The 23385-nt window shown below is 54.3% G+C and overlaps 8 protein-coding genes across 8 annotated transcripts; 7 read left to right on the top strand and 1 right to left on the bottom strand.

The window, feature by feature from the left end:
* Positions 1–1406: 1406 nt before the first annotated feature.
* Positions 1407–4017, top strand: LY79DRAFT_657613 (hsp70-like protein; the record flags this gene model as incomplete). The annotated part of the gene is made up of 6 exons (XM_060562710.1): positions 1407–1592; positions 1819–1996; positions 2166–2331; positions 2425–3329; positions 3412–3695; positions 3731–4017. Exons 1-6 carry the CDS (start codon positions 1550–1552, stop codon positions 4015–4017), a joined length of 1863 nt encoding a protein of 620 aa, XP_060416834.1. The 5' UTR covers positions 1407–1549.
* A 238-nt stretch (positions 4018–4255) lies between these two features.
* LY79DRAFT_94780 (uncharacterized protein) lies at positions 4256–4974 on the top strand. Its single transcript, XM_060565238.1, has 2 exons — positions 4256–4496; positions 4581–4974. The coding sequence occupies exons 1-2, from the start codon at positions 4482–4484 to the stop codon at positions 4887–4889; spliced, it is 324 nt and encodes a 107-aa protein (XP_060416833.1). The 5' UTR covers positions 4256–4481; the 3' UTR covers positions 4890–4974.
* Positions 4975–4985: 11 nt separating this feature from the next.
* Positions 4986–6413, top strand: LY79DRAFT_546266 (uncharacterized protein). Its single transcript, XM_060557220.1, has one exon. The coding sequence runs from the start codon at positions 5221–5223 to the stop codon at positions 5968–5970; it is 750 nt and encodes a 249-aa protein (XP_060416832.1). The 5' UTR covers positions 4986–5220; the 3' UTR covers positions 5971–6413.
* A 3828-nt stretch (positions 6414–10241) lies between these two features.
* LY79DRAFT_94711 (uncharacterized protein) lies at positions 10242–10955 on the top strand. The gene has a single exon (XM_060565237.1). The coding sequence runs from the start codon at positions 10349–10351 to the stop codon at positions 10832–10834; it is 486 nt and encodes a 161-aa protein (XP_060416831.1). The 5' UTR covers positions 10242–10348; the 3' UTR covers positions 10835–10955.
* Positions 10956–12135: 1180 nt separating this feature from the next.
* Positions 12136–13432, bottom strand: LY79DRAFT_680628 (uncharacterized protein). The gene is made up of 2 exons (XM_060564543.1): positions 12621–13432; positions 12136–12563 (listed from the first exon to the last, which is right to left on the bottom strand). Exons 1-2 carry the CDS (start codon positions 13047–13049, stop codon positions 12297–12299), a joined length of 696 nt encoding a protein of 231 aa, XP_060416830.1. The 5' UTR covers positions 13050–13432; the 3' UTR covers positions 12136–12296.
* Positions 13433–15180: 1748 nt separating this feature from the next.
* On the top strand, positions 15181–16479 carry LY79DRAFT_577796 (uncharacterized protein; the record flags this gene model as incomplete). Its single annotated transcript, XM_060559908.1, has 4 exons — positions 15181–15212; positions 15654–15802; positions 16067–16159; positions 16199–16479. The coding sequence occupies 4 exons, from the start codon at positions 15181–15183 to the stop codon at positions 16477–16479; spliced, it is 555 nt and encodes a 184-aa protein (XP_060416829.1).
* Positions 16480–18896: 2417 nt separating this feature from the next.
* On the top strand, positions 18897–19469 carry LY79DRAFT_546249 (uncharacterized protein). Its single transcript, XM_060557219.1, has one exon. The coding sequence runs from the start codon at positions 19014–19016 to the stop codon at positions 19260–19262; it is 249 nt and encodes an 82-aa protein (XP_060416828.1). The 5' UTR covers positions 18897–19013; the 3' UTR covers positions 19263–19469.
* A 788-nt stretch (positions 19470–20257) lies between these two features.
* LY79DRAFT_94605 (uncharacterized protein) lies at positions 20258–21253 on the top strand. The gene is made up of 2 exons (XM_060565236.1): positions 20258–20779; positions 20869–21253. Exons 1-2 carry the CDS (start codon positions 20498–20500, stop codon positions 21211–21213), a joined length of 627 nt encoding a protein of 208 aa, XP_060416827.1. The 5' UTR covers positions 20258–20497; the 3' UTR covers positions 21214–21253.
* The last annotated feature ends 2132 nt before the right edge of the window (positions 21254–23385 follow it).

The following is a 23385-nucleotide window of genomic DNA, read 5'->3' as shown; positions in this document are numbered from 1 at the left end:
GGACTGGGATGGTGGCAAGACCAAGGTGAGGAGATTATAATCCGAAGCGGTGTGGTTGTGCGATGTTGAAGGTGGGGGATCAGGGCTCAAGGGTCTCGCCAGTTGTTCCCAGGACAACTATCTTAAGCGGCAGCGGCTTTGTCAAAGCGCCTGCAACTCCACTTGCCGTCTTTCGATATGATGTAAGGAAGGGCCCTGGGCGGTATAGGGCAGTATGACATTCCCGTAAGCAAAGCCAGATCCGTCTCTGAATGTCATGCTCCCTCAAGCCTACTCTCGGCCGACGATGTGAGAGGTATTTCAGCGGTGTTGGCCATTCATCTGAAGGAGAAGTGTATGAAAGCGAGCCAATCATTTGGCGGACATTGACCAGTTGGGAAGGACCCCTTCAAAAGACCAGACTATCTGCCTGAGAGGGGTAATCGTTGATACACGTGCATGGGGGGATTGAGAGAGCGAGGAAATAGCCAGCTGTGGAGATACTCTTTGTGGCTACCTACACTAAGCAGCAGACTTCGGGGGGCCCGATATATCTGCATGAAAGCCTTCGGGCTGAACAGCCCCGGATAACGCAAACAAGATGGGACCGACGGCTTTGATGCTGGGAAGGAAGGGTCGGCCTCCTTTGGTATTGCCACTGAGGGTTGGGAGTCCACTACCAGGCATCTGGGCTGCTTGATTACGTCGAGTCAGGCGGTGAGAGAAGCACATTCAAAGGCGTTAAGCGCCGGCAGCGAGCAAGCGCGTCAGATTTAGGACCAAGTACGGAGTAGCAACATGACAAAGGAACCAGAAAGGCAAAAAAAAGAGACAGACCTCCCGGATACGATCCCCAAGTAGGAAGTTTGGCGTTAATGACAATTTACCTTTGTCTGCCTCAGCAAACCATTGCTTGACTCCGAGTTCTTCGGAGCTACGTGCCTAGTCAAGATATACACCAAAGACGACTGGCTGTGTCCTTGAAAACAACAAAATCACCCATCATGCCTTTCCAGCTGCCATGGGGATCTTCAGCAGCGAATGCACGTACAAAAACATGAAATCTGAAGGCCAATTGCAGTACTACCTTACGTACCTAGTGGTAAACCAGCAGCGCACTCTTCGCTACCCACTTTCTCGCAAAGGCGAAGCGAGAGAGTAGCGAGCCAGGGTCCGATAAGATAAAACCTACCAAGGGGCATTGAGGCGGGGGCCACAGCGGGAAAGTGCAAAAATTGCATTCGCCGCCCTCGAATCTCGAATTTTTGTGGCATGGTGGCATGGCACTAACCCCGTCTCAGCGCTGGAGGGGGGGTTGGTGGGTCTAGGGGAGAGACCCAGAGAAAAAAAAGTCGAAATTGATTTTTTTTGCGGCCTTCACAAAAAAAAATCCTGTGTTGAGACCCGGAGCGAGAGAAATTCTTGAAAGGACCCCACGTCGCCCGCCCGCCCGCCCACCCTCCTCCTTCACATATCTTTCTCCTCCGCGCAAACCTCCCAATCTTCTTTCCTCCCCTCCCCCATTCACACAGGTCTTTTTCTTGTCTTGTGCAATCCAAAATCTTTCAAAATGGCGGACGAGGTTTACGATGGTGCCATTGGCATTGACTTGGGTATGTTTTTGATTCCCCTCATTCCGGATGGTTGATGTATTTGACTTTGTCTTGGTGGGCGTGATGGTGGTCACTGAGGTTTCCCCTCTTTGGCATCACGATAGTCGCCACCAACAAACCGCAGAGGCAAAATGTCATCAACCATCATTTGTCCCTAGTGATGGATCGGGAACAATGGACCGTACTCGGAGAGGAGCATAAAGCTGACCGGGCCTCATCTTTCCAGGAACCACCTACTCTTGCGTTGCCACGTACGAGGGTACCAATGTCGAGATCATTGCCAACGAGCAGGGTTCTTTCACCACCCCTTCTTTCGTTTCTTTCACCGACAAGGAGCGTCTGATCGGTGAGGCTGCCAAGAACCAGGCTGCTATGAACCCCGTCAACACCGTCTTCGATGTCAAGTGAGTAGTCGCCCTGCCTACCAGTATCAGCTATCCCGCTATACCTGTCTCTTGCTCGTGGATGGTGAGATTTTTTTCTCCGCCCGAAGAGGGGTAATCCGGTGCTGAGGCCGAAGGCGGAAAATTTCAACCCTACATAACAGGTTGCTGACCACGCATCTGCTTACAGGCGTCTCATCGGTCGCCGCTTCGATGACCCCACCGTCAAGAAGGACATCGAGTCCTGGCCCTTCAAGGTTGTCGACGACGGTGGCAACCCCAAGGTCCAGGTCGAGTACCTCGGCGAGACCAAGACCTTCTCCCCCCAGGAGGTCTCCTCCATGGTCCTCCTCAAGGTACGTTTGTTATGGCAGCGCCACCGGGAAATTACCCGCCGGCCAAGCCACGATACATGCGCAAAGTGTTCAACATGCTGACCCCATCAACAGATGAAGGAGATTGCCGAGGTCAAGATCGGCAAGAAGGTTGAGAAGGCTGTCATCACCGTCCCCGCCTACTTCAACGACAACCAGCGTCAGGCCACCAAGGATGCTGGTGCCATCGCTGGCCTCAACGTCCTCCGTATCATCAACGAGCCTACCGCTGCCGCCATTGCCTACGGTCTTGGTGCCGGCAAGTCTGGCAAGGAGCGCAACGTCCTCATCTACGACTTGGGTGGTGGTACTTTCGATGTTTCCCTCCTCAACATCCAGGGTGGTGTCTTCACCGTCAAGGCTACTGCTGGTGACACCCACTTGGGTGGTCAGGACTTCGACACCAACCTCTTGGACCACTGCAAGAAGGACTTCCAGCGCAAGACCAAGAAGGACCTCTCCGGCGACCCCCGTGCCCTCCGTCGTCTTCGCACTGCTTGCGAGCGCGCCAAGCGTACTCTCTCCAGCGGTGCCCAGACCACCATTGAGATCGACTCTCTCTTCGATGGTGAGGACTACACCACTCAGCTCACCCGTGCCCGTTTCGAGGACTTGAACGCCAAGGCCTTCAACGGCACCCTCGAGCCCGTTGCCCAGGTCCTCAAGGACGCTGGCATTGAGAAGAGCGGCGTTGACGAGATTGTCCTCGTCGGTGGCTCTACTCGTATCCCCCGCATCCAGAAGCTCTTGTCCGAGTTCTTCGACGGCAAGAAGCTCGAGAAGAGCATCAACCCCGATGAGGCCGTCGCCTACGGTGCCGCCGTCCAGGCCGGTATCCTGTCCGGCAAGGCCACCTCCGCCGAGACCGCCGACCTTCTCCTGCTCGACGTCTGCCCCCTGTCCCTCGGTGTCGCCATGGAGGGCAACATCTTCGCCCCCGTCGTTCCTCGCGGCCACACAGTTCCTTGCCTCAGAAAACGGTAAAGTCTCCATTTCCTTCGATTACGCATACTATTTTCTCTTCAACAAATAGTTTCCTTGGCCCAAACTAACAGTCAGTAGCACCTTCACCACTGTTGCCGACAACCAGCAGACCGTCCAGTTCCCCGTTTACCAGGGTGAGCGTGTCAACTGCGAGGACAACACCTCCCTGGGTGAATTCACTCTTGCTCCTATCCCCCCTATGAGGGCTGGTGAGGCCGTCCTCGAGGTCGTCTTCGAGGTCGACGTCAACGGTATCCTCAAGGTCACCGCCACTGAGAAGACCTCTGGCCGCTCCGCCAACATCACCATCTCCAACTCCGTTGGCAAGCTCTCTTCCCACGAGATTGAGAGCATGATCTCTGGTATGTCTATCATGTTCCCTGGATGATACCTCAAGCCACTAACAGATCGTCAGACGCCGAGAAGTTCAAGTCCAACGACGAGGCCTTCAGCAAGCGCTTCGAGGCCAAGCAGCAGCTTGAGTCCTACATCGGACGCGTTGAGGAGATCATCTCCGACCCTACCCTGTCCCTCAAGCTCAAGCGTGGCCAGAAGGACAAGATCGAGCAGCAGGTCTCCGAGGCCATGGCTGCCCTCGAGATCACCGACGCTGGTGCCGACGACCTCAAGAAGCAGGAGCTCGCCCTCAAGCGTCTTGTGACCAAGGCCATGTCCTCCCGATAAATGCTCAACATATACCAAGGAATTTTCTTGTATTTTGTTGACGCGCGGAGGATGTTTACGGCTTTGACGAGGCCGCCTCGTTGCGGTGTATCTGGTTCAACTTTCTTGCGTTTGGGTGGCCCAACAGATTACGGCCAGGCAGGATGCGAATAATTTGGGTCAGGTGATATCAAAAAGGCACTTAAAAGTTCCTCCTTTCTTCCAGCCGCCTTCCCCCTATCATATACCTCCATAACCTCTCACACACACGACACGACTCTGGCATGACTCTCGGGCGAGTAGGAATGCCTTCCGGGTGCCGTCTTCTACGGCTTTCATAGATACTGTAGAAAGGATCAGGGCGACATGAAATGAAATTACGTCTACTTCAAGCTTCTTTACTCCCTGCACTGGTGTGACGAACTATTTGTGATATTCGTATATGCACCGTTGACCAAGAGGGCCGAGCTACGGTCTGGGTTGAGATGAGGTCACATCGGGTAATCTGCTCTTCTGTATTCGCTGGTCAAACTCGTGAGGGCCGATTTGAGGACGCATATGTTCCTAGCTAACCTGGAAACCAGCCTTCCGCCGGTCTTTTCTACCTCGTTTCGTTTGGGTCGGGCCTGGTTCTATCTCGAGACATCCAAGTGGGCGAAGTTCCCGAATCGCGAAGTTCCGGTCTCCCTGTCAGCCAACATGTGCCTCATCAGGAACCCATTGCTACCGCCAGGACCAATGCCATAGATGGCCTCGCCCAGCATCCGAAGTTGCATAAGGAAGTAATTCGTTTATCGCGGTTTGGCTCACCATTGTTATTACGTATGTGGTCTTTCTCGCACTGCAACCCGAATTCCTCGGTCTTCCTTAGCACAACGATCAGAGGACGATAACCATGGATGAAAAACGCCATGTCACAGTATAGAACTAACTAGTAAATCGGCAATAGGGCGGGGCGGACTCGCGGTCAGAAGTGGGGTCAAAGCGATGGGTTGACCAATTGTGTACCGAGATACACCACCTACCTGTTTGATCCCATAGTAGCCGTCACTCTCTGCTTCCTTCTCACTCATCCGATCCTCGCCAGCGTCCTCGTCATGCTCAGTCGAAGCTGAGTATACTTGATAGCGGCTCTGAAGCTAGACTGTAGGCAAACAAACAAACAAAAAAAAACCCTGCTGAGGGCGTGGTATCCTGGCGTCGATTGCGCAGCATATCGCCGCAATGGCCAATCGCACTTTTGACAAGTTCTTTGACCTCCCAGTCGAGATCCGAGACCAAATCATCTCGTACCTCTGCCTGCTCCCGAACCCGATCCAAATCGGCCCCACCGAGAGCTCGGAGATCCCCTTCCCGCACGACCTGCTGCTCTCCCACCCGCTCCTCTACGCCGCCGGCTCCGCCGTCTTCTACGAGCGTAACCGCTTCGTCCTCAACCTCCAGACCGGGTCCCGTGCCACCGTCGAGCGCGCCATCTGCGACGGCAGCGTGTCATGGCTCCTGGGCAACGTCTGGGCCCGCCGTCGCCTCCGGCACCTCGAGCTCTCGCCGGGCCGCCTGGGCAACGTCTTCCAGGCCCACGTCTCGCCGGCCGTAGCGGATATGATCCTCAACGGCGCCTTGCGCCACCTGAGGCTCGTGCTGTACCCGACGAGCGCCGACAAGGTGGTCTTCAACCAGGCCGCCGCCGACGCTCAGTCGAGGAGGGCCGCCATCACGCGGCGCGACGACGCCTTTGCCCATTCCCAGCCGTTCAAGGCGCTGTTGCGGTTGCTGGCTGATCCCGACCTGGAGACAGCCGAGCTTTACGTCGACCCCATCCACCGCGACTTTTGGTGTGAGTTCCACGAGGGCGTGGCGTGTTGCAAGGGGCACCGGAAGGGGCCCTGGCAGCTCATACCGATCGACTGGAGGAGGCTGGCTGCCACTTACGCTCAGGATCATGAGCTCAGTATTGTCCGGGTGGGCTGCTGAGTCCTCGGTGGGATCGGGCCCGGTGCCTTTCCCATGTCGCTGATGAAAATGACTTCAGAAGAAGTTGGAAGCCATTGGCATACCAACGACTAGCCCCTCTCGACGGATTCTCGTCTCTCCCTGCAGAGTCCGAGGGTATGATGAACACCAAGGGAGCAGCCAGAGGCTTGTCGTACCGGTTTCGACGTAGCGTGGCAACTCACTAAAAACCTCCGACGATAAGTACCGGCCTTTGAGACGTTGGAGTTCTCGAGGCGATCCGCAGCGCGAACCTCTAGGGTGCTATGATGGTCTGGTGTGATGGGTCTTGCCCATCTGCTTTGGATGTGTCAAACTGGGAACCAACGCGTAGACACTCAACTATGCCTCGGCTCTATCCACAGCGACTTGGTTGAGCCTTTCATCAATACTTACCAAGTTATCTGAGTCAACTCTAATTTCCTTCCATTTTTTTTCAACAGATCTGACGTCGTTCATTGATACTGTACTTGCGGGCGCCCATCGCGCTTTATGATTACTCCAAAAGAGAAAAGGCCGCCTCTCGAAGAGTGGCACTGCGCCCTCAGGAGAACGACCAGACAAGGCGTCCATGATCTCGGCTACCGGTATACCGGGCTCGGTCTTTGTCCATACGCTCGCATGAGCCAGGTCTAGCTATATCTTGTGCGCGGATGTCATTTTGTCATCCGAAGCTAGACTAGAACTGTTGATGCAGGGCTCGCAGATGGTATTTGGACCATTTCCCACCATACGATGGAGAAACTTGCACCTCCGAGAAGTCCAACAAAGGCCTCAATACGGTCCCCAACGAGACAGAGCCAGGCCCTCTCCTAGAGTTCGGTGTAGAAGGCTTTGTGTAGAAGTTGCCACAACCCTGCTGCGGGGCGCAGGCACCTCCTACGCTATCAACTTCACCCGGTTTCTGTTTACCTATGCAGACAAGCTTGATTGGTTCTCGGAGAGCCGCATAACACTGGTGCCCACGTCGGTCATTTTCAACAACCGGGGTCAACCCCCGCAGGCTGATATCGGTCTATTCGCCCTCATGCTGCGTCGATCACTTGCCGACTGAATCTCTCAACCACGGCGCTATGGTTTTCAGAGAGCTGTATACACGCGTGCGTGTTTGACTGTTCTATCAATCAATGCTCCGTCAACTTATCCGGACACGAAGCTCCAGGCCTTCAAGATCACCTGCCCAGTCAAAGACGCATGGAATGATCTCCGCAGAGACATGGGAATCGGTTTGGTTCAGGCCCGCCGTCTGGTCAATGCGAGTAATCTGGATTCGTATGGGGCCGTGATGTACTAGTAGCAGACCATGGCTCGGGCGGTGAACCTGGTGTCTCTGAAGCAGATCCGAAGAGAGAGGAGAGGAATTGCCGTTTCTGTCGGTAGATGCATCTCCCGCTCGAATGTAAATCTTGCAGAGTCGGAGACAGGACTTCCGAATCTATGCAACTCCATGGGTCTGGCTGAGCAGTTTGCAAACAGCACCAGAAAACGTGGGAGACGTGGGAGACGTGTTGATTGCTAGTAACTCGACTTCTGCTCTGCGCATAACAATGCTGGAAGAGATGTTGATGTTCAGTGTCCAGGCAGGCGGAACTTGAAAAGCGTCGTGAAGCCACAGTGGCGATTTCTGATAACGAACACGATAGGAAACGCCAGAGTTTCGAAGTCGTCAATTCAGCATTGCTCTATGATCTCCTTACAATGCGGAAGTCTGCTTTTTAGAACGCGATTGCTATGCTGACTGTGCCAAGACTGGCGGATGTGTGACACCGCAGGCCAATGCTAACCATTTACACGGCCAGCGCAACGCTTCATCACCCAAACGGCGTCCCTATCCGGCTCCCCTCCCTTCAACAGGCCTATCATCGCTCTACACTCCCGGCCTGAAGTGAGCCTGATGAACGGCGGCCCCACGGCTCGCTCTTATCGCCGTGTCCGAGTGGGGCCGTGGTCGTCTTTGGGGCCACCGCTCCATATCTATCAAACATCAACCCCTCCTCCCCCTCGTTGCCCCTTTTTTCCCCAACCCCGTTTCTCACGACTCTCCTTTTTGATGCTGCGCTAAGAATGGCACGCCCAAAACGGCCATCGAGCCTTACACCGGGGTCTAGATACCACGTCGCCAAGAGCTCCAGCCTCTCCCCCCCCTGATACGGGAAGATCTTTACATAGAAACAAAAAACCTCAACCACCCCCGGTTCAAGAACCCTTATAGTCCAGCATAACAAAACCGCCAAGAAGAGAAGATGCCTCAAAGTTTACATGGGTAGTGAACGAGATGGCCCCCCACGGGTTTGTTTTCTGCGGCGATTTAGAGCGTTTGGGCCTTCTCTCTCTCCCGAGAGGGGGGGGGGGGGGGGGCCTCGCCCAAGCTCGTCTTCTTTTCTCTCGTCCTCGAACAGTAGTCAAGCTTGGCGCGGGACCCTCACGAATCGGCTTCTCCCCCGGACCCATACGGTATCGACCCTCTATCGCTCCCTCCGTTTCCCCTTCACCGAGTTAAGGACGAGTGCGGGTACCGTGCGGCTCAGTCGTACACGTATAAGCGTCTGCTGCTATTTCGGCACTTCTGAGTGACCGCTCTTTCGACCAGGGGGCTCAAGACTTGAGATGACAAGCGGCGCCATTGCACATCCTCATGCCGTCCAATCTTGGCGCGTGTCGGAAGGTCGGGCCCGGCCCGCTGCCCGAGCTTTTTTTTTTTTTTTTTTTTTTTTTTTTTTTTTTTTGCCTGGGCTTGTGCCTGTTCGCCTCCACTGATGCTGCGGCTGCGGCTGCGGCTGTGGCTGCAGACAAGTCTCGGGGCGCCCTCCGTCGGTTGAGGACAAGCCACCAGACAACAAACGGGACACACGCCAAGGCTGCCGGCACAAACCACAGCTCAACGCATCCCTCAATGCCGTGACGTCGACACGGATCGGGGGTTGTATCATCGACGCAGCTTTCTGTGGGGACCATTCGCCGCCAGCTCCGTCTTTTGCATTCTGACCCCTGGGAATTGCATCTTGACTCGGACGGCCGTGTATCGAATGCGCGAATGGAACACGAAGGCCTTCCAAATTTGGTAATTGCAGGGCAGGCAGCGAGTGCTCGGTGCGCCAGGTGCTCTCTGCCGGCATATAGCGGTCGGTCACATGCCAGATTCGGCCCCGTCGATCTCTGCCCGGGTCTCTCTCACCTCTCATCTGCCAAGAGACCAGCGGCCGGGAATTTACATAGTACATAGTTGCAGCAGGGAAGAGGCTAGCAACCTGCAGTTGATGCAGGAGCAATCAATCCCAAGGGACTCCTAAGCTGTCTCGCAGCTAACAAGGTCGACTTGCAGGCCTGTAACTCCCTGCGACCCGCAGACGACAAGACAGAACTTTAAATGATAACAAAAATTCTCATGGTCTGTTGACCAAACCCCGACAACCGAGATCTCAACTCCAGTTACTTTACAAGAGACTCGGGGACAAACCATCAAGCGCACGTCACAAAACACAAAACACACGCACTCACGACAACCCGCCGTCCCCTCCCCCTTCCCCCGGGGCAGGTAAACAGTCTACAGCCAAAGAAAAACGAGACAGAAAATCAATCTTGATGGACACAGACTAGTTGAAACTATCGAAACCCGCCAGCCTCGGCATTGGAAGGGCCCCCTGTCGCGCTGTCCAATCTCTACCCCACGTGTCTCAATGAATCGCAGTCTTCCTTCCCCGGCCCAATCTGCCCTCAGTAGCCCCTCCATTCCAGCTCACCCACCAGAGAAGAAAGCATGAAGAGGTGGGGGAAGGGGGGGGGGGGAGAGAGAGGGGGGGGAGGAGGGAACAGCAGGTGCAGAAGTGGCAGCAAACGACCGTCAAACACGCAATCAAAGCAAGGCGGCTCACTCCAATCGATCTCGTCACCCCACACCATCAGGTTTCGCACAGTTGGAAAGGGGGAGGGGGTTGGTGAGCTGTCTTGCGCCCACCACCAGCTCTCAGACTGTGGTATCACGCAATCAACAACGCAGGAAGAGATGGAGACAGAAAACTCCCAGTCCTCGTCCTCAAACCCTCCAGGCCTGGATTGGTAAGACGAGCCCCGGAGAGAAGAGATATGAAGGCGCCCCCGTCACCTCCCCCCCCCTCTCCCCATGCCGCTTGGCCAGCGGGGGTCATATGTCAGATCAGTGCATGAAAAGGTCCACCGGATGGAAGCTTGGTGTTCCATTCCTCAACCTCTAGGCTCTATCTACACTTTTTTGCCCTTCCACATGCGGGCGGGTTGGGCAATAGCAAGCAAGCATGCTGACAAGCAGCCATGCAGAAAGAAGCTTCCTCCAGCTACCATCGCCCGCTCGCTGCTTCCACCCCACCTTTCGGTCTTTTGACACATGCATTCCTTCCTGACTCTGCTCTCCTCCCATCCGCCCTTGCCTTCCCTTGATCCGCGCGAGCCCGGCTATGTGACGGTATCCCAACACCCATTGCCGCCCGTTCCCGTGACGACTTTGCATTCTATGCCCCTCCCCCTCCCTGTCTGCCTTCAACTGGCATTTTATCTCTCGTTGGTAGACTACCGAACCGAACCGTGGAGACGATATAGGACTCACAGCCGAATGGTGCACGAAGAAATTTCAGCCCGGCAAGAGATCAGGTTGTATCAGGATCCCGTTAATAATTTGGGGGTTTTTTTTTGTTGCCATTTGGCATTCCATTTATTTTCTGGTAACATGGCCTTTTGCCGTTTCCCTTTCCCTCCCCTAGCAAATCCGCTTGTGGTTCCGTTTCCCTCCAGGCCTCTGTATCTTCAGGACAGTCTTGCCCAGTTTTCTTCATATCTGTTTGTATTTGGAAACCTTCTCGTGTCGGTGATTTGATGCTGCGCGCGCGTGATGTAAAAAGAATTCCATGAAAAAAAGAAAAAAGACAAAATATTCAAGCCGAAAGGATGCCTGCGCCAAAAAGTTTCCCGTGGGTTCTCCCACAAAAATCCCAATCGCTTGCCTTGCAATGGACTTTCTCCGGTTTCCTGCACCTCGAAGAAATGGCTTTGACACGGAAAATCATAACCGCTCTCTCTTTCTCTCTCTCTCCGGAGCATGGCTGTGATGAACAGTCTCAGCCCAGGAGGGCGGGGTGCCAGTCAGACTTGTGCTCGTCAGGGTGCTCGCCGTAGTGGACGGGGCCGAGCTTCAGGAAGCGCAGGCCGCTGGCGGCGCCGTTCTTGCTGGCATCGCTGCTGACGCTCGAGGTGCGGCGCTTAAGGGGAGCCGGCTCGGTGACGGCGTCGGCGGCGGTCGGCTGGGCCCTGAAAGGGTACGAAGACGAGGTGGTAGGGGCGAGGGAGAGGAAGACGGAGCTGTCAACGGGGGAAGACATATTGGCTTCTGGTGGTAGGTGGATAGCGCTGGATTTGGCTGTTGTGTTGTGGAGGGGTATGAGACGGCGTAAGGAACAGATCAACTGCCTGGAGATTTGGAGAAGATTGAGATGGTTTGTTTGGTAAAGGTTGAGAGCGTTGTTGAGAGTGAGAACTATAGCCGTGAAGGAGGGAGGAAGCCTGTCCGACTTTATATGTTGTGTGTGTGTGCGTTCTGGACAATGCGGAGGATGCTAGCTGACCTGATAATGCCCCTCCCCTTCCTCCGCCCTCCTCGTCCTTCGTCGCCACCCCCGGCACACGGCCAAGTCAAGGGAAGGTGACAAGGTGACAAGGTGCCGGCTACACGGTGCCGTTTCAAGCCGGGGTGCTCATAATAAAATCAAAAAAGAGGATACGCAGCAATATGGTGGGGGGTGGGTGGTGGTCGACTCGTAAGAACATCCGTTGTGCCAGAGAGTACTTGTGAATGGTGCGGTTCGTGCCTTAGTGCATGCTCATGCTGTCCTTGAGGCGCACAAGCCGACGCCGCCATCATTTATTTCATTTAATTTTCAAATTTTTTTTTAGTTTTTTTTTTTTAATTTTTTTGCCCGTAACAGCTTATTTTACGCATGCTACTGCCGCGATGCCCAATCGGCTACTGTATGGAGGGGCCAAGGGCAAGCCATAGCAGAAGGCAAAAAGCTGTGCCGGGATGTGCTCTGTTGTGCTGGCCTTGCATCTGTCCATATCTGTCTCGGGCCCCTCTCTCCATCGATACACGAGCAAATGATGTGCTGCTACCCTGCCGTGCGAGGAGCGCTTGTCTCGACTCTCCCACTCTCGCATCTACTACGGGGGCGGGTAGCTATCGCGGCCAGGATGGGGATTGTCGTACTATGATCTAAAACAAGACATATCCAAGAGGTTCTAATTTTTGATATGATGCCCTTCGCCGCTCTCGCCGCTCCCTGTCTCTATTTGCGCGGCGCTCTCGCCTGCCCCGTGTTTTGCACGACTGGATACCGGGGCGTTTCAATCAAGGGCAATGCAACTTTGCTCATGCACCCATATATAGAAGCTAAACCTGCCAAGAAAGCCACAGAGTCCAGATACCGGTAGAACGTAATTGATACAAGACGGAGAAAAGACAAACCACGGGCCCCGCCATGGGCGCTCTTGAAACCCTTATCAACAGCCAACCCATTTGGGGTTTGCTGCGACTCTTCAAGACCTGGCCCCGTCTATTCATGGCTCAGCTCCAGCTCCAGTTCCCAAGGGGGGGGGGGGAACGTGTGCACGTGGATCTCTAACTGGCCGAGCCTGTTTCGGACGACGATTGTTGAGAAGGGGAACCACAAAATGGTTGGGTGGAAATACATAAATAAAAACGAAAAGAAAGAAAGAGAAACGGTGGATTCGAGATCGACCAGAGAGTCCGAAAATTGAGCCACTGCGTTGGGAAAAGGGGAAGGCGTAGGAGTCTCTGCCTCTCTTACCCGCAGCTGGCATTGGGGTTGGTGCGCTTCGAAAGGCGAGACGCCCGGCGGCAAAGATGAAAAATAAAATAAATTAAACAAAAACAAAAATAACAACAGATAAAAACAAGAACAACAGGGGGTGGTGAAGGGTAGGCGACGCTGAGTGGACGAGGTGAGGGGCAGCAAAAATGGGTGCTGCAATGCATGCTCGGGACTTGCCGCAAAGCAAAATCGTGAAGTTCGTCGCATCGCCAGATCTGATATCACGACAGCAGTCCGGGAGTGAAATTGTGGAGCACTGGCCGGGCTTTGAGGCTCTTTTGAAAGTCAAATCCCAAGCAGGGCAGATCCAGACGGCCGAAGGGCCCCAAGGTGCCGGCCGCCGGACCGTCGGCAACGTCTCATTGGACGCTTCCGAGGGCCGAAGAGGATTTCCCGGAAGGACGAGAACCGGCACTGCTGGGTCCCTCCATGGCACGCCGCGCTGGGATAACCCATTTCCACCATTCGCGCCGCCGCCGGCCAGCCAACTGGCGGCCTCGGCTTTGCGGTGGAGCAGTGTAAACGGCGGCTGGGCGGCCACCGGTGCTGCCAGACGCCGCCATCTTCCTCGCCATTCCGCACCTCCGTGAACCTTCCGCTGTCACCACATAAACTCTGCTTCTGCATCGACTCATCGTGGCTCCACCTGGCTGGTTCAGCCGAAAAGCACTAGTCTGCCGTCACGCCACAGCTCGATTTGGTGGGTTGGTGAGATCTGGCTGCCTGCTTGGCTACCTGCGTTGCCTGCGCTTCCTCCTCCTCCTCCTTCTCCTCCTCTTCCCGTTCCTCCTTCGCTATGCGGTATATTCTGTAGGATTTGGGAACCCCTCCTGATCTCCTTTACTTGCATGGAATCCTTTGAGGGGTGGGATGTGGAGTATTGGCGAGCTGTAGGCACTTCCTTCCCTAGGTGGGAACTCCCAGGTTCCCGGATGCGTTTATCGAGTTTGAAACACCAGTGAGCGAGTCTCCGATCCAGCAGAAACGCGTATGCGGTCAAGGACGGCCTTAATATCTACAGCACTAGGTCAAAAGTCTGGTCACAGCAATAAGGATAACCCAACGAAGAGTCGAAGGGGGGGCCCATTAATAGCTCGAGGTCGCTTCACAGTGCGTCACCAAAGGACCTGTGTCCTAACCACCTAGTACAGCTTTTGGTTAGCCATCCTTATTGCTACGACCAGACTTTTGACCTAGTACTGTACCTCTCGTCTGGATGAGACGGGAGCAATCGGGACGGCATGCCATCTTTGCACTTCCATTTCAGTTGACATCAATATATCACCTGTGAACACAAGCACAGCTACCACCTACCTGCATTCTCGTACTCTTCCAACGTTGGGAAGGGCAAACTTGAGGTGGGTCAAACGAGTATCCGATGACCTCTCAGTTTCTCGGGCTAAATGTGAATGACATACCTCTCAAGACCGAATAGAGACTGGCCTTTGGCTGCAGTCTCGGTAACAGTCGGGGTAACCGGTCCCCCCCCTTTTCGACTAACAGCCCCCCTTTGCCCACTTTCGGTGAGCAGTCTCTCACGGCTTCCAACTCGCAACGGAAATCGCTTCCCAATGGGTCCAACTCATCACGATGCTACAATCTCGGAGATGAGTCTTCAAATCGTATGTCATCTAGGGTGCGCGTCATGGCAACAACCAACTGCTGGGATACTTTCCGCCTATCAAGCCCGACACGCATTTGCCGAACCGTTTCTCGAGAAGGTGGTGATCCCGTGTTCTATGCGACATACGGGCCGTCCGCAGACTCATCGTAAGCCCCGCTTGTATCCTCCGCAGCATCTTGGGTAGTAGCACGGCATGGCTGTATGAGCAAGGGGCGCTGAAATGACCTGGAAGAATGCCATCACCAACACGAGAATATCTGCAACATGGTTTCCCCCCAAGCCTCGTCATAGATTACGACGCAGCTTTGGTGGTTGGAACTTGCATTAGTGGAACGCCTGATGCGAAATTTGTTTGTGGATGGCACAAGTACTGTACGAAAAGAGACTTCGAAGAGATCATCCCAAGAAATGGATGGCTGCCTGACCTTGCCTCACACTCTAGAGGTGTGTAAAGTGTGATATCACGCCAGGGACGGGTAGGGGGGGCGCGGAGGAGACGTCGGTCCATCAACAACTGCATTGAGCAACTTCTTCCAGGTTAGCTCCATGTCGATGCAGTCTTGGTATGGATAGGGGGGCATCGCAGACCAGGTAATTCCCGCAAAAGGCCGACGGGATCATAGGTTCCAGGGAGACATTGACCACCAATGACCCTACGACCCGACTGTCGCGGAACGGTCGGTCCGTATACGGCCCTTCGACATCAGCCCCCTGATGCCTGAGAGGTGCGGTGCTGTTGGTGAAAGGTAACGAGCACTGCAGATATTGTCAAGGCCATCTGTATGCCTCGTCAAGAATGACGAGGTCTTGCCCCCTACCTGATTCTCCTCCCGCCTATGTAGTCGATCCACCATCCACCTCGGCATCCTTGTCTGATGACCACTCCCGGAGCAGACAGAACGATGGCTCAATACTATGAGAAGGGACGATGGTTTGCAGACTTGGCCGACGGGCATTTGTGAAGATGCCGAACGCCACGAGATCCCCCATGCGGTCAAAGTCGTACAAGTCGTGCCTAAATCATTGAAATTGAGTCGCAGTCCTGGGCGGCTACCGGAAGAATGAGTGGTCGTCGGTATAATAGGGTCAGCTCAGAGGTCCAACGAGGCGCTTATAGCAGCGAAACACAGCTTCTGATTGGCTGACGGCACCGCGCAATGCGACTCAATCACACCTCGCCTGCTTAGACGAGGACATTCCAACAATCAACGTCTGCAGCATGCTCGGCTTTGTTGGGTGCTCTGCTTATTTTCCCGCGATGACCTTTCCCCAAGGTCGACAAGGGCGCCTGATCGCGGCCTTGAGCTTCCCTGCCGCGATTTTCGCCTAATCAGGTGTAAGTGATAGCACCCATAATTCTGGGCGGTCCTTGTGACCAGCCGCCATCCGCCATCCATAACGCGCTCCCCCATTTAGGCGAGGGTGTTGGCGCGGCTTGCCACCACTCGGCTTGATACAAGTCTTGGACGGGTGCGAATAGGAAACGTGCAGAAAGGCAACAATGTCAAATCAACCCCTGTCAACGCTGTCCAAGTCCCAAAGAAGTTGCGAAGGCCGACTGCGAAGTGATGAGATGGCCCCATCCCCTTTCCTATTGTAGCCAGGGATGCGTCTGGAAGTATCGGCCTTGTTGACGGGTTATTACGGCGGTCTGGCTTCAATGCTGGTATTGAGAGTCGCATACCCCTCATCGGTAAGAACGCAGGCCAAGAGTCTTCGTATTGATTGTAAGATTGGCTCGTCGAGACATCGGGATATGGCCCAAAGGGCCCACAGCCAAGTTGGACCAGAGCCTATGGTCCACATACATTCGGAATCAGTTCAGGCAAGGACTGGACCCAAGACATCTGCTCAACATTGGACTTGGCTTATGAGGCAACGGCAGCTGCTAGACACCGGAGCCCCAACCCCATGTACCATTATACCGGCCGAAGGGGGAGAAAAAAGGGCGTAAGGTGCGGCTTCGAGGCTAGTGGCGGTGCTGAAGAATCTCGCCAGGCTCTTCACAAGTAGCCCTGATGACACCAACACCGCATGTACTCCTTTCCATGTGGGAGGCAGATGATATCCATAAAACGCCGATGGAGAGCGAGGTGGCCAGGGTCCAGGGGCCACAGCACCTCATCATTCGGGATGATTGGCAGACCAGCTGGCCATGTGAGATGGGCTGCAGGCAGAAGATGTGTTGGGGCGTTCGAAGAAGCTTGCCTGGAAAGACTGCCGGCAAGGATGGGCCGCACATGAGGCCACATGCGGGCGATGCGGTGTGTTGGATGCCAGTCCGGCCTGATGGCAGGGTCTTTGGCCTAAAATCCAGTACCAGACCCAACCCAACCCGACAGTCAGGGGCCAGGCGGCGATGCGGTGACCAGGCTTTCTTGGGCGGCGGTCAGTAGAACCCGTATCGAGGATACATGACGTCCATGAGTTTGCTGCTCTTCTTGATTAGCTGACTGGCCAAGGGGCCCGCCCCCTTTTACCAAGTAGAGCACTAGGTGCTCAGGCGTACCCCTCGCCTCGGTCTGTCCGCGATGCAGGAGCAAGCATTAATGGCTCGATTTACGAGGTCTTGGGTGTGGCTGAGGGCACTCTGATAGCTCGGAATCGAATTTTGGAGGTGCTACCGTTGTGACTGAGTGGACGCCGTTGACGATGAGGATCCGAGGCGTCGTTACGCCACGCCGATAAAGAACTTTGGGTCTTCTGTGACGCATTGGAGACGAGTGAAGTGGTGTGGACGTTTTGGGTAAGCCGTGCTAGAGGGAACGGAGCCGTTGACATTGGAAACGCGGCAGAGAAACAGCCAAAGGAGCCCGACAGGCGTATGGCGGCCGCCCTTTAGTTAGTTTATTAGCTTGAATAGCAGACGATGCATCGACGGCCGTAACCAGTGACTAGCTGAAGCCTCGGAGCGTAGGACCCGATCGAACTCGGGGGGAGGCTCGAGATTAAAGGGTAAGGCAGGCAGGTGACTTGTCTAGCATACGGACGTAAGGTATTGAATGACGCCAACGTAGCGCGTCTCGAGCGCGCCTGACTAGGTAGTATTCTTAATGGCTCGAAGAACGTGAAGAAGCGGGAAAGTAGCCTCTAGCTCAGGTGGGTAAAGTGCTTCCAAAACCTTCTTTATTTGACGATGGCTTTTGTCCATTTCCCAGAAAAGTTATACGGTATTGCCATAAGCTAGAAAAGCAAGAGTGCGCTACGTACCGGCTTGTCTAAGTTGACGACGAGATAGATATTGAGAGAGGGTACAAGGGATATATCATTGTGATTCGTTACAATCAGACATGTTGAGAACAAGAGAAGTCGACATGTTGGCGATTTGAGCGATAGGGGAAGCGTTGAAGGGGTGCGGCCTGTTGAGAGAGCTGGCTAGAGTGAGACACAAGCAGGGGGGGAGAAGATGGAACACAAATAATATGAAAAACAAACCAAACAAAACGCAGTTGCCCAGAGTTGGTTGGCATCGCCTCATTCCAAGACTTAATGCCTGGATACTCATACTGTGCGACACATAACATACCGCACACTGATGAACAGTACGCATTTACGCATTGGAACGGCATCTCCTTCTCGAGTTCCATCGTGCCTGCTTCTCATATCCCACACAGACGAACGAATACCTCAACCAACCATCACCCCTTCCCCTCCCGTTCTTTCCCGTCACATCCCGTTCCAATCCAACCATGGGCTTAGGACATGGGACGTTTCTTTTCTTCCACAGACCAACCGGGGCCCTTTGGCACATTACTGCCGAGCACATTAGTAGCTTGATGTCATTGACTCCGAGCTTCCCCATGTGCGCAGGCTAACGCAGACACGGGTAACGTGCAGTGTGCATCTGCTCTTGCACAACATCTGTTGCTCTCTCGGCCTCCCCATCGGCCCTGGCCTCGTTCGATCCCACCCTCCTCTCCTTTATCTTCGTAAATCTAGTCTCTCTGCCCCTGCACTTACACAAGAACAGGGGCCAACACCAACGGACACGGATGGGCAACCCCAAACGCGCCAGGCTTTCTTTCGCTTGTGCTTCTATCTGTACTAACCTCAGCCGACCCATTCTCCAACCTCGTTGGGCTGCCTATGTCTTGGCTAGAGACTGATGAAGCCTGCCAATCTCGCCGCCATGCGCAAAAGCATTAAGAAAAAGATCCTCCTATAGGGACGTGGCGACCCGTCTTCCTTGCGAAATCCGTCACAGAGGCACGGGTAGTCGTCGACTCCACTGTTGAGGCGAACCCCCCCCCGGTCGATGATGTCGCTTCCCGACTGCTATCAGCTAATATGTACAACGCCCGCTGTGCTCCGGGGTCTTGCAGTGCTTTCACAATGCCGAGTGCCCCATGCTGTCGAACTCCTGTAAACATAAGAAAGTATGCCGGGGCCGTTCATCGACGGCGTCTCAATGGAATGGACAGTGCCGCGGCAAACCAAACCTTTTTCTACTCCATGCTGGCTCGGCCCAGGCCAAACCAACCCCACCCCGGGACCCGGATGTTGTTGGCCTGGGCCTGGAACTTGAACTGGGTTCGGCCAAGGCAGGGATGGTATTCTGGCCAGGGACATTGTTGTGGGTGTCGATAAAGGCGTGGACCGACCAGCCGATCGACCGTCTGCTTGACTGGTTCGGTCTCTTGTTTGGTCCAATTTTTACCTGGAGAGATGGGACACACACTCAAACACACTGTATGGGAGTGGCCGTTGCTCTGTCGGATGTCACAGGCACAGACAAATCAGTGACTAGGGTGCTCGTCCGAGCTCCCTACGATGTTGGAAACACAGCAAAGCATTGACGGCCATAGATGGGAGATAGTCCTTGGACGGATACAAAGGATATCAAGCAACGGCCTTGCCCAAAAGAGACTAACAAACCGGGCTTGACGCGGATCCCCTGTACGACATAGTTGAGCGACCCCCCGCTCGACAAGGCGGCCCATCTCGACGCTTGAGTCTTGACAGTCGGCTTGGGATGCACTAGGACCAGCCCACGAGGGGTTTCTCGACGCCAACCGGCCATGTACAACCATGGCCGAAGTCGGGGCATGGGTAACCCCTTCTCTACGTGCTCTAGCTAGCTAGCTACCTACCTATACACCTTGCACCACGCTGGAAGAGCCCAGAGCTGATTGCACTGCACAACATGGCTCTGCTCTGCGCACGGCGTCGCCCACGCCAAGATATCCCCGGGCCAGAATGACTATCGGTTTGTGTTCCCGTATTCCCATGTTCACCTGGTGCCATGCCATGCGGCAATGGGAACACACGAGAGGTGCACCTACCTTACCTACCGGCCCTACCTGCCCTGCCCGACTACCCGTCACCAGTGATTGAAGCGGGTGGGGCGGCTGTTCGTCTTCACCTTCCACTACTCCCAACCCTTCCTTCCTTCTACGTTTTCTTCTTCCTGTTCTTAACCCTTCCCTTCTTATTCTTATCCATATTCTCCTTCCTTCACTTCTCCTACTTCTTCCCCCAACGGCCTCTGGAGCCAACTCTACAAGGTTCGCTTCCCATCGGCAACCCACCCCTGCCGCTGCTGGAGACTTAAGGAAATCTCGTCCAACGTTGGGCCCCCCCGTGCCGATAAAACCAACCCTTTGGGTCACGCGTCGCCCATACAGTCTTCATTACGGAACACCAGAGAACAAGGCATTGCGTCAACAGGCCCGCCCGTATACGCCCCCGAGGTGCATATTTGGGGGCCCTTCATTTTCGGTGGATATCACGTCCAACAGCCATCGTTCTCCAAGGTCTCCTGCGAGAAACCCTGGTCGCTCACCAACACAACGAGACGGCACCCAGCCATTACGTCTCTTTTTGAGCTAGCGTACGGTCTGTCGAAAATACAGGCACGAGATTTTGTACACGCATACCAACCATTTCCAGTTGTGACTTGGAAGCACAAGGTTGATCGTTGGCTTTGGGCAGGGGACGGAGCCAACGACCTGGGCTGAGTCGGACTAGGCTTCTTTCTCCACGGCCGCCAAATTCATCTCCACAACCCAGGCAGCTTGTCGACCCTCCCCTCATGCAAAGGGGCAGATCGAACAACCCATCTGCCCGGTCCGCACCCGCAGCCAGCATCTCTCGCAGGTACATTGACTTACCAGGTACAAGTGATTGCCATGATCCGTTGCGTCTTCTATATTGTATCCCTCCACCAAGTCACAGCCCTTCCTGCGGCAACTCCTACATTGCAAGACGTCGGACGCACCAACGCCTCTCGACTTGGACCTACCGAACGCAAGAAACGCGGATAGATTGGCAAACAACCAACAGCCAAGGTGTTATTCTCCATTTGACATCACCGGTGTGATAGCTCTCTTGTTGGACCTCCATTTTTCCTTTTTCATTTTCTTTCGCTTCGGTTGGCAGGTCTGACGATGGCAAACAAGTCAGCCCACTCCCGACAATTCATTACAAGCCAATAACCAGAGTCTCGGATTCGTGTTACGAAGAGATATAAGACGGACGTACTCTCCCGCCTTTCAGCTCTTGGAAAGAAACACTCTTCATCCAGCCAGAACAACCACAGCAACAGCAACAGCTACTATCACAATACGCACCAGACTCTCCATCTTGCGACCTATACTGAAACACCACGATCTCAGTCTCAACAACGCGCACGTTCATCGCGAAAGCCTCCACAGTTCCCTCTCCCCTTATCCCCCTCTTTCAAAGAAACCTCCTTTCAGTCAAAATGTGCAGCAGACCCATCATCACCTACGCGTGCGGCCACGTTGAGGTGGGAGCGTCGTGGGCTTGTGCCAGCGCCAAGACGTCGAGCAAATGCGCAGGGGTAGTCGACAAGCCCGAATACAAGTCTATGCCTTGCTATACATGCCAGGCGAACGGACAATCGTAGGTCAGTTACAAGACCCAGCCTCCATGATGTGCCAACTAACGGAAACGTTTTATCATAGGTTCAATGGCCCGCGCAAAGTAGACTGGGGGCCAAGGCAAAGGTTGTGAATAACTTTCGCCGGGGCTTCTTTGGATCTTGAGGCTCACGCCTCCGAGTTCGCTTCTCTTCTTTTTCTTCTTCTTCATTTTACAGCAGTACGGTGCCGACGACTTCAGCAGGATGTAACTTTTTAGAAACAAATCCTGGTTTCCATCGTTTTTTTATTTCGTCAGCATGCTGCTTTTTTGTTTTTGTTTTTTCCTCCTTGCATTTTTCTCTCCTTGTTTGCTTTGCGACAACGGCGGACGAGAGATATCAAACACGGGGTTTCTTGGGATTCGCAAGGTAGTCATCAAGTTTGCCGGTTGACACACAGCCTAGACAAACGCTTTCTCTACCTATAGTTCTTTGTTTCGTGGGAACAATTCAATCATTCAAAACCGAAGCCTCTTCTATTGGTGTTCCCGCAAGTGACTTCTGGTAGACAGGCCCAATGATGGCCGAATAAGCCGCACCTAGCCTCGTCAGCGCGCATACAAGGCACGCATGTGACGGCAGGCAGTGTGACCCTTCATCACCGCCACTGCGAAAGCCCCAGTCGGGCTGCCTGCATTTCTTGTCGGGCCGCGTCCAGTGGCTCGAGCTTTCGGACCCCAAGAGGCGTCGGTTTCGAAATGTGGGCTGGGGCGGCAGCCAGGAGAATGCGGCCGAAGCGGCGACCTGTTGGACTGTCATAAATTTCGAAAGGTGGCACGGCAGTAAACACACGGGAACGGTCCGCCTGCAGAAGCATGCCGCCTCGTCCAACGGCCAACGGCATGTCGCGTGGAAACAGACGGTGTTTTTTTTTTCTTCTTTTCTTTAACTCCTCAGCAGAGTCGTACATAGCCCCCTGGTCGATATCCGAGAAAAGGCGATCATGCAGACCACAAGAGCTCGCAGGTAGGGGGGGCACGAAAGAATAAGACCTGGGGGAGGGTAGAGAAATCTAAACCCTCAGCCCCCCAAATGCCTCTTGTCGCCATCTTCTTACTTTTTTATTTAATTTTTATTTCTTGACTTTTTTTACCCCCCTGGGGGTTTGCCATTGTTCCCATTCAGCGGCAATCCATATGTGGTCACCCCCCTCGGAGCAACAGGCCACGAATAGGACGCCCGCCGGGAAATGTAAACGGCAGCGATTTTCGCCGCACGGCGCATAAGACTCATACGACCCAGCATAGGGGTCGCGTCATGTGATGGCAAGCGAAGCAGGTTCGTTTCGGGCCTTGGGCGCAAAATCATTGATGCGAGAGGGTGGCACGCGCGACAAGCGGGAATGGAGTATACTTAGCCCGCGGCACAGCCTCGCGTGCATTTGCGTGTCTCTAATGTCTTCTTTTCTTTCCGCCCCCTTCCCCCCTCCTCTCTCTCTCTCCCCGTTGATGCGGATGTTTACAGGAAGAGGGGGTTGCTTTCCCTTCATTTTTCTCCTAATTTTTTTTTTCCCTCTCCTTCTTTTCCTAGTTTGACAACGACTTTCAGGAACCAATCTCGAATGTACGCGATGAGGGGGAAGAGGAGGATAAGAGCCGCTCGAGACGACAACGGGGCGACAATTTAAGCCAACCGAGGATGAAAGCTAGGCTGGAACTAGCATGCACCTGTCAGATGTCACATCTCTGTCTCCGTAGGGCGGACAAGGCAAGAGAACGAGCCACACTATGCCACCAACCTTTTCGACCGATGCTACGATAGGCACAGTAGGTTACCTACCTGGGTAGATTGCGCTACGTTAGCGTAACGGCGGGGACTAAGAACATCCTTGCGCACCAAGAGAAGCGGATGAGATGGGAGGGGATCGGATGGGAAGTCTCCTGCTTCCTTTCTCTCCCACCTACCTCAGGTCATGGCGACAGCAAGGGTTGTCTGCGTCTGTGTATGTGTGTGTGTGTGTGTGTGTGTGTGCGCGCGCGCGTGTGTGTGCACTTGTGCATTTGTAGTAGTGTACATCCAATGAAGCCCTGCGGAAA

This window comes from Colletotrichum navitas (genome assembly GCF_030913465.1).
Source record: "Colletotrichum navitas strain CBS 125086 chromosome Unknown LY79scaffold_14, whole genome shotgun sequence".
In the NCBI taxonomy this organism is placed as follows: domain Eukaryota; kingdom Fungi; phylum Ascomycota; class Sordariomycetes; order Glomerellales; family Glomerellaceae; genus Colletotrichum; species Colletotrichum navitas.
Note: the sequence above shows the minus strand (reverse complement) of the source record. Positions and strands in the feature narration are given on the sequence as shown.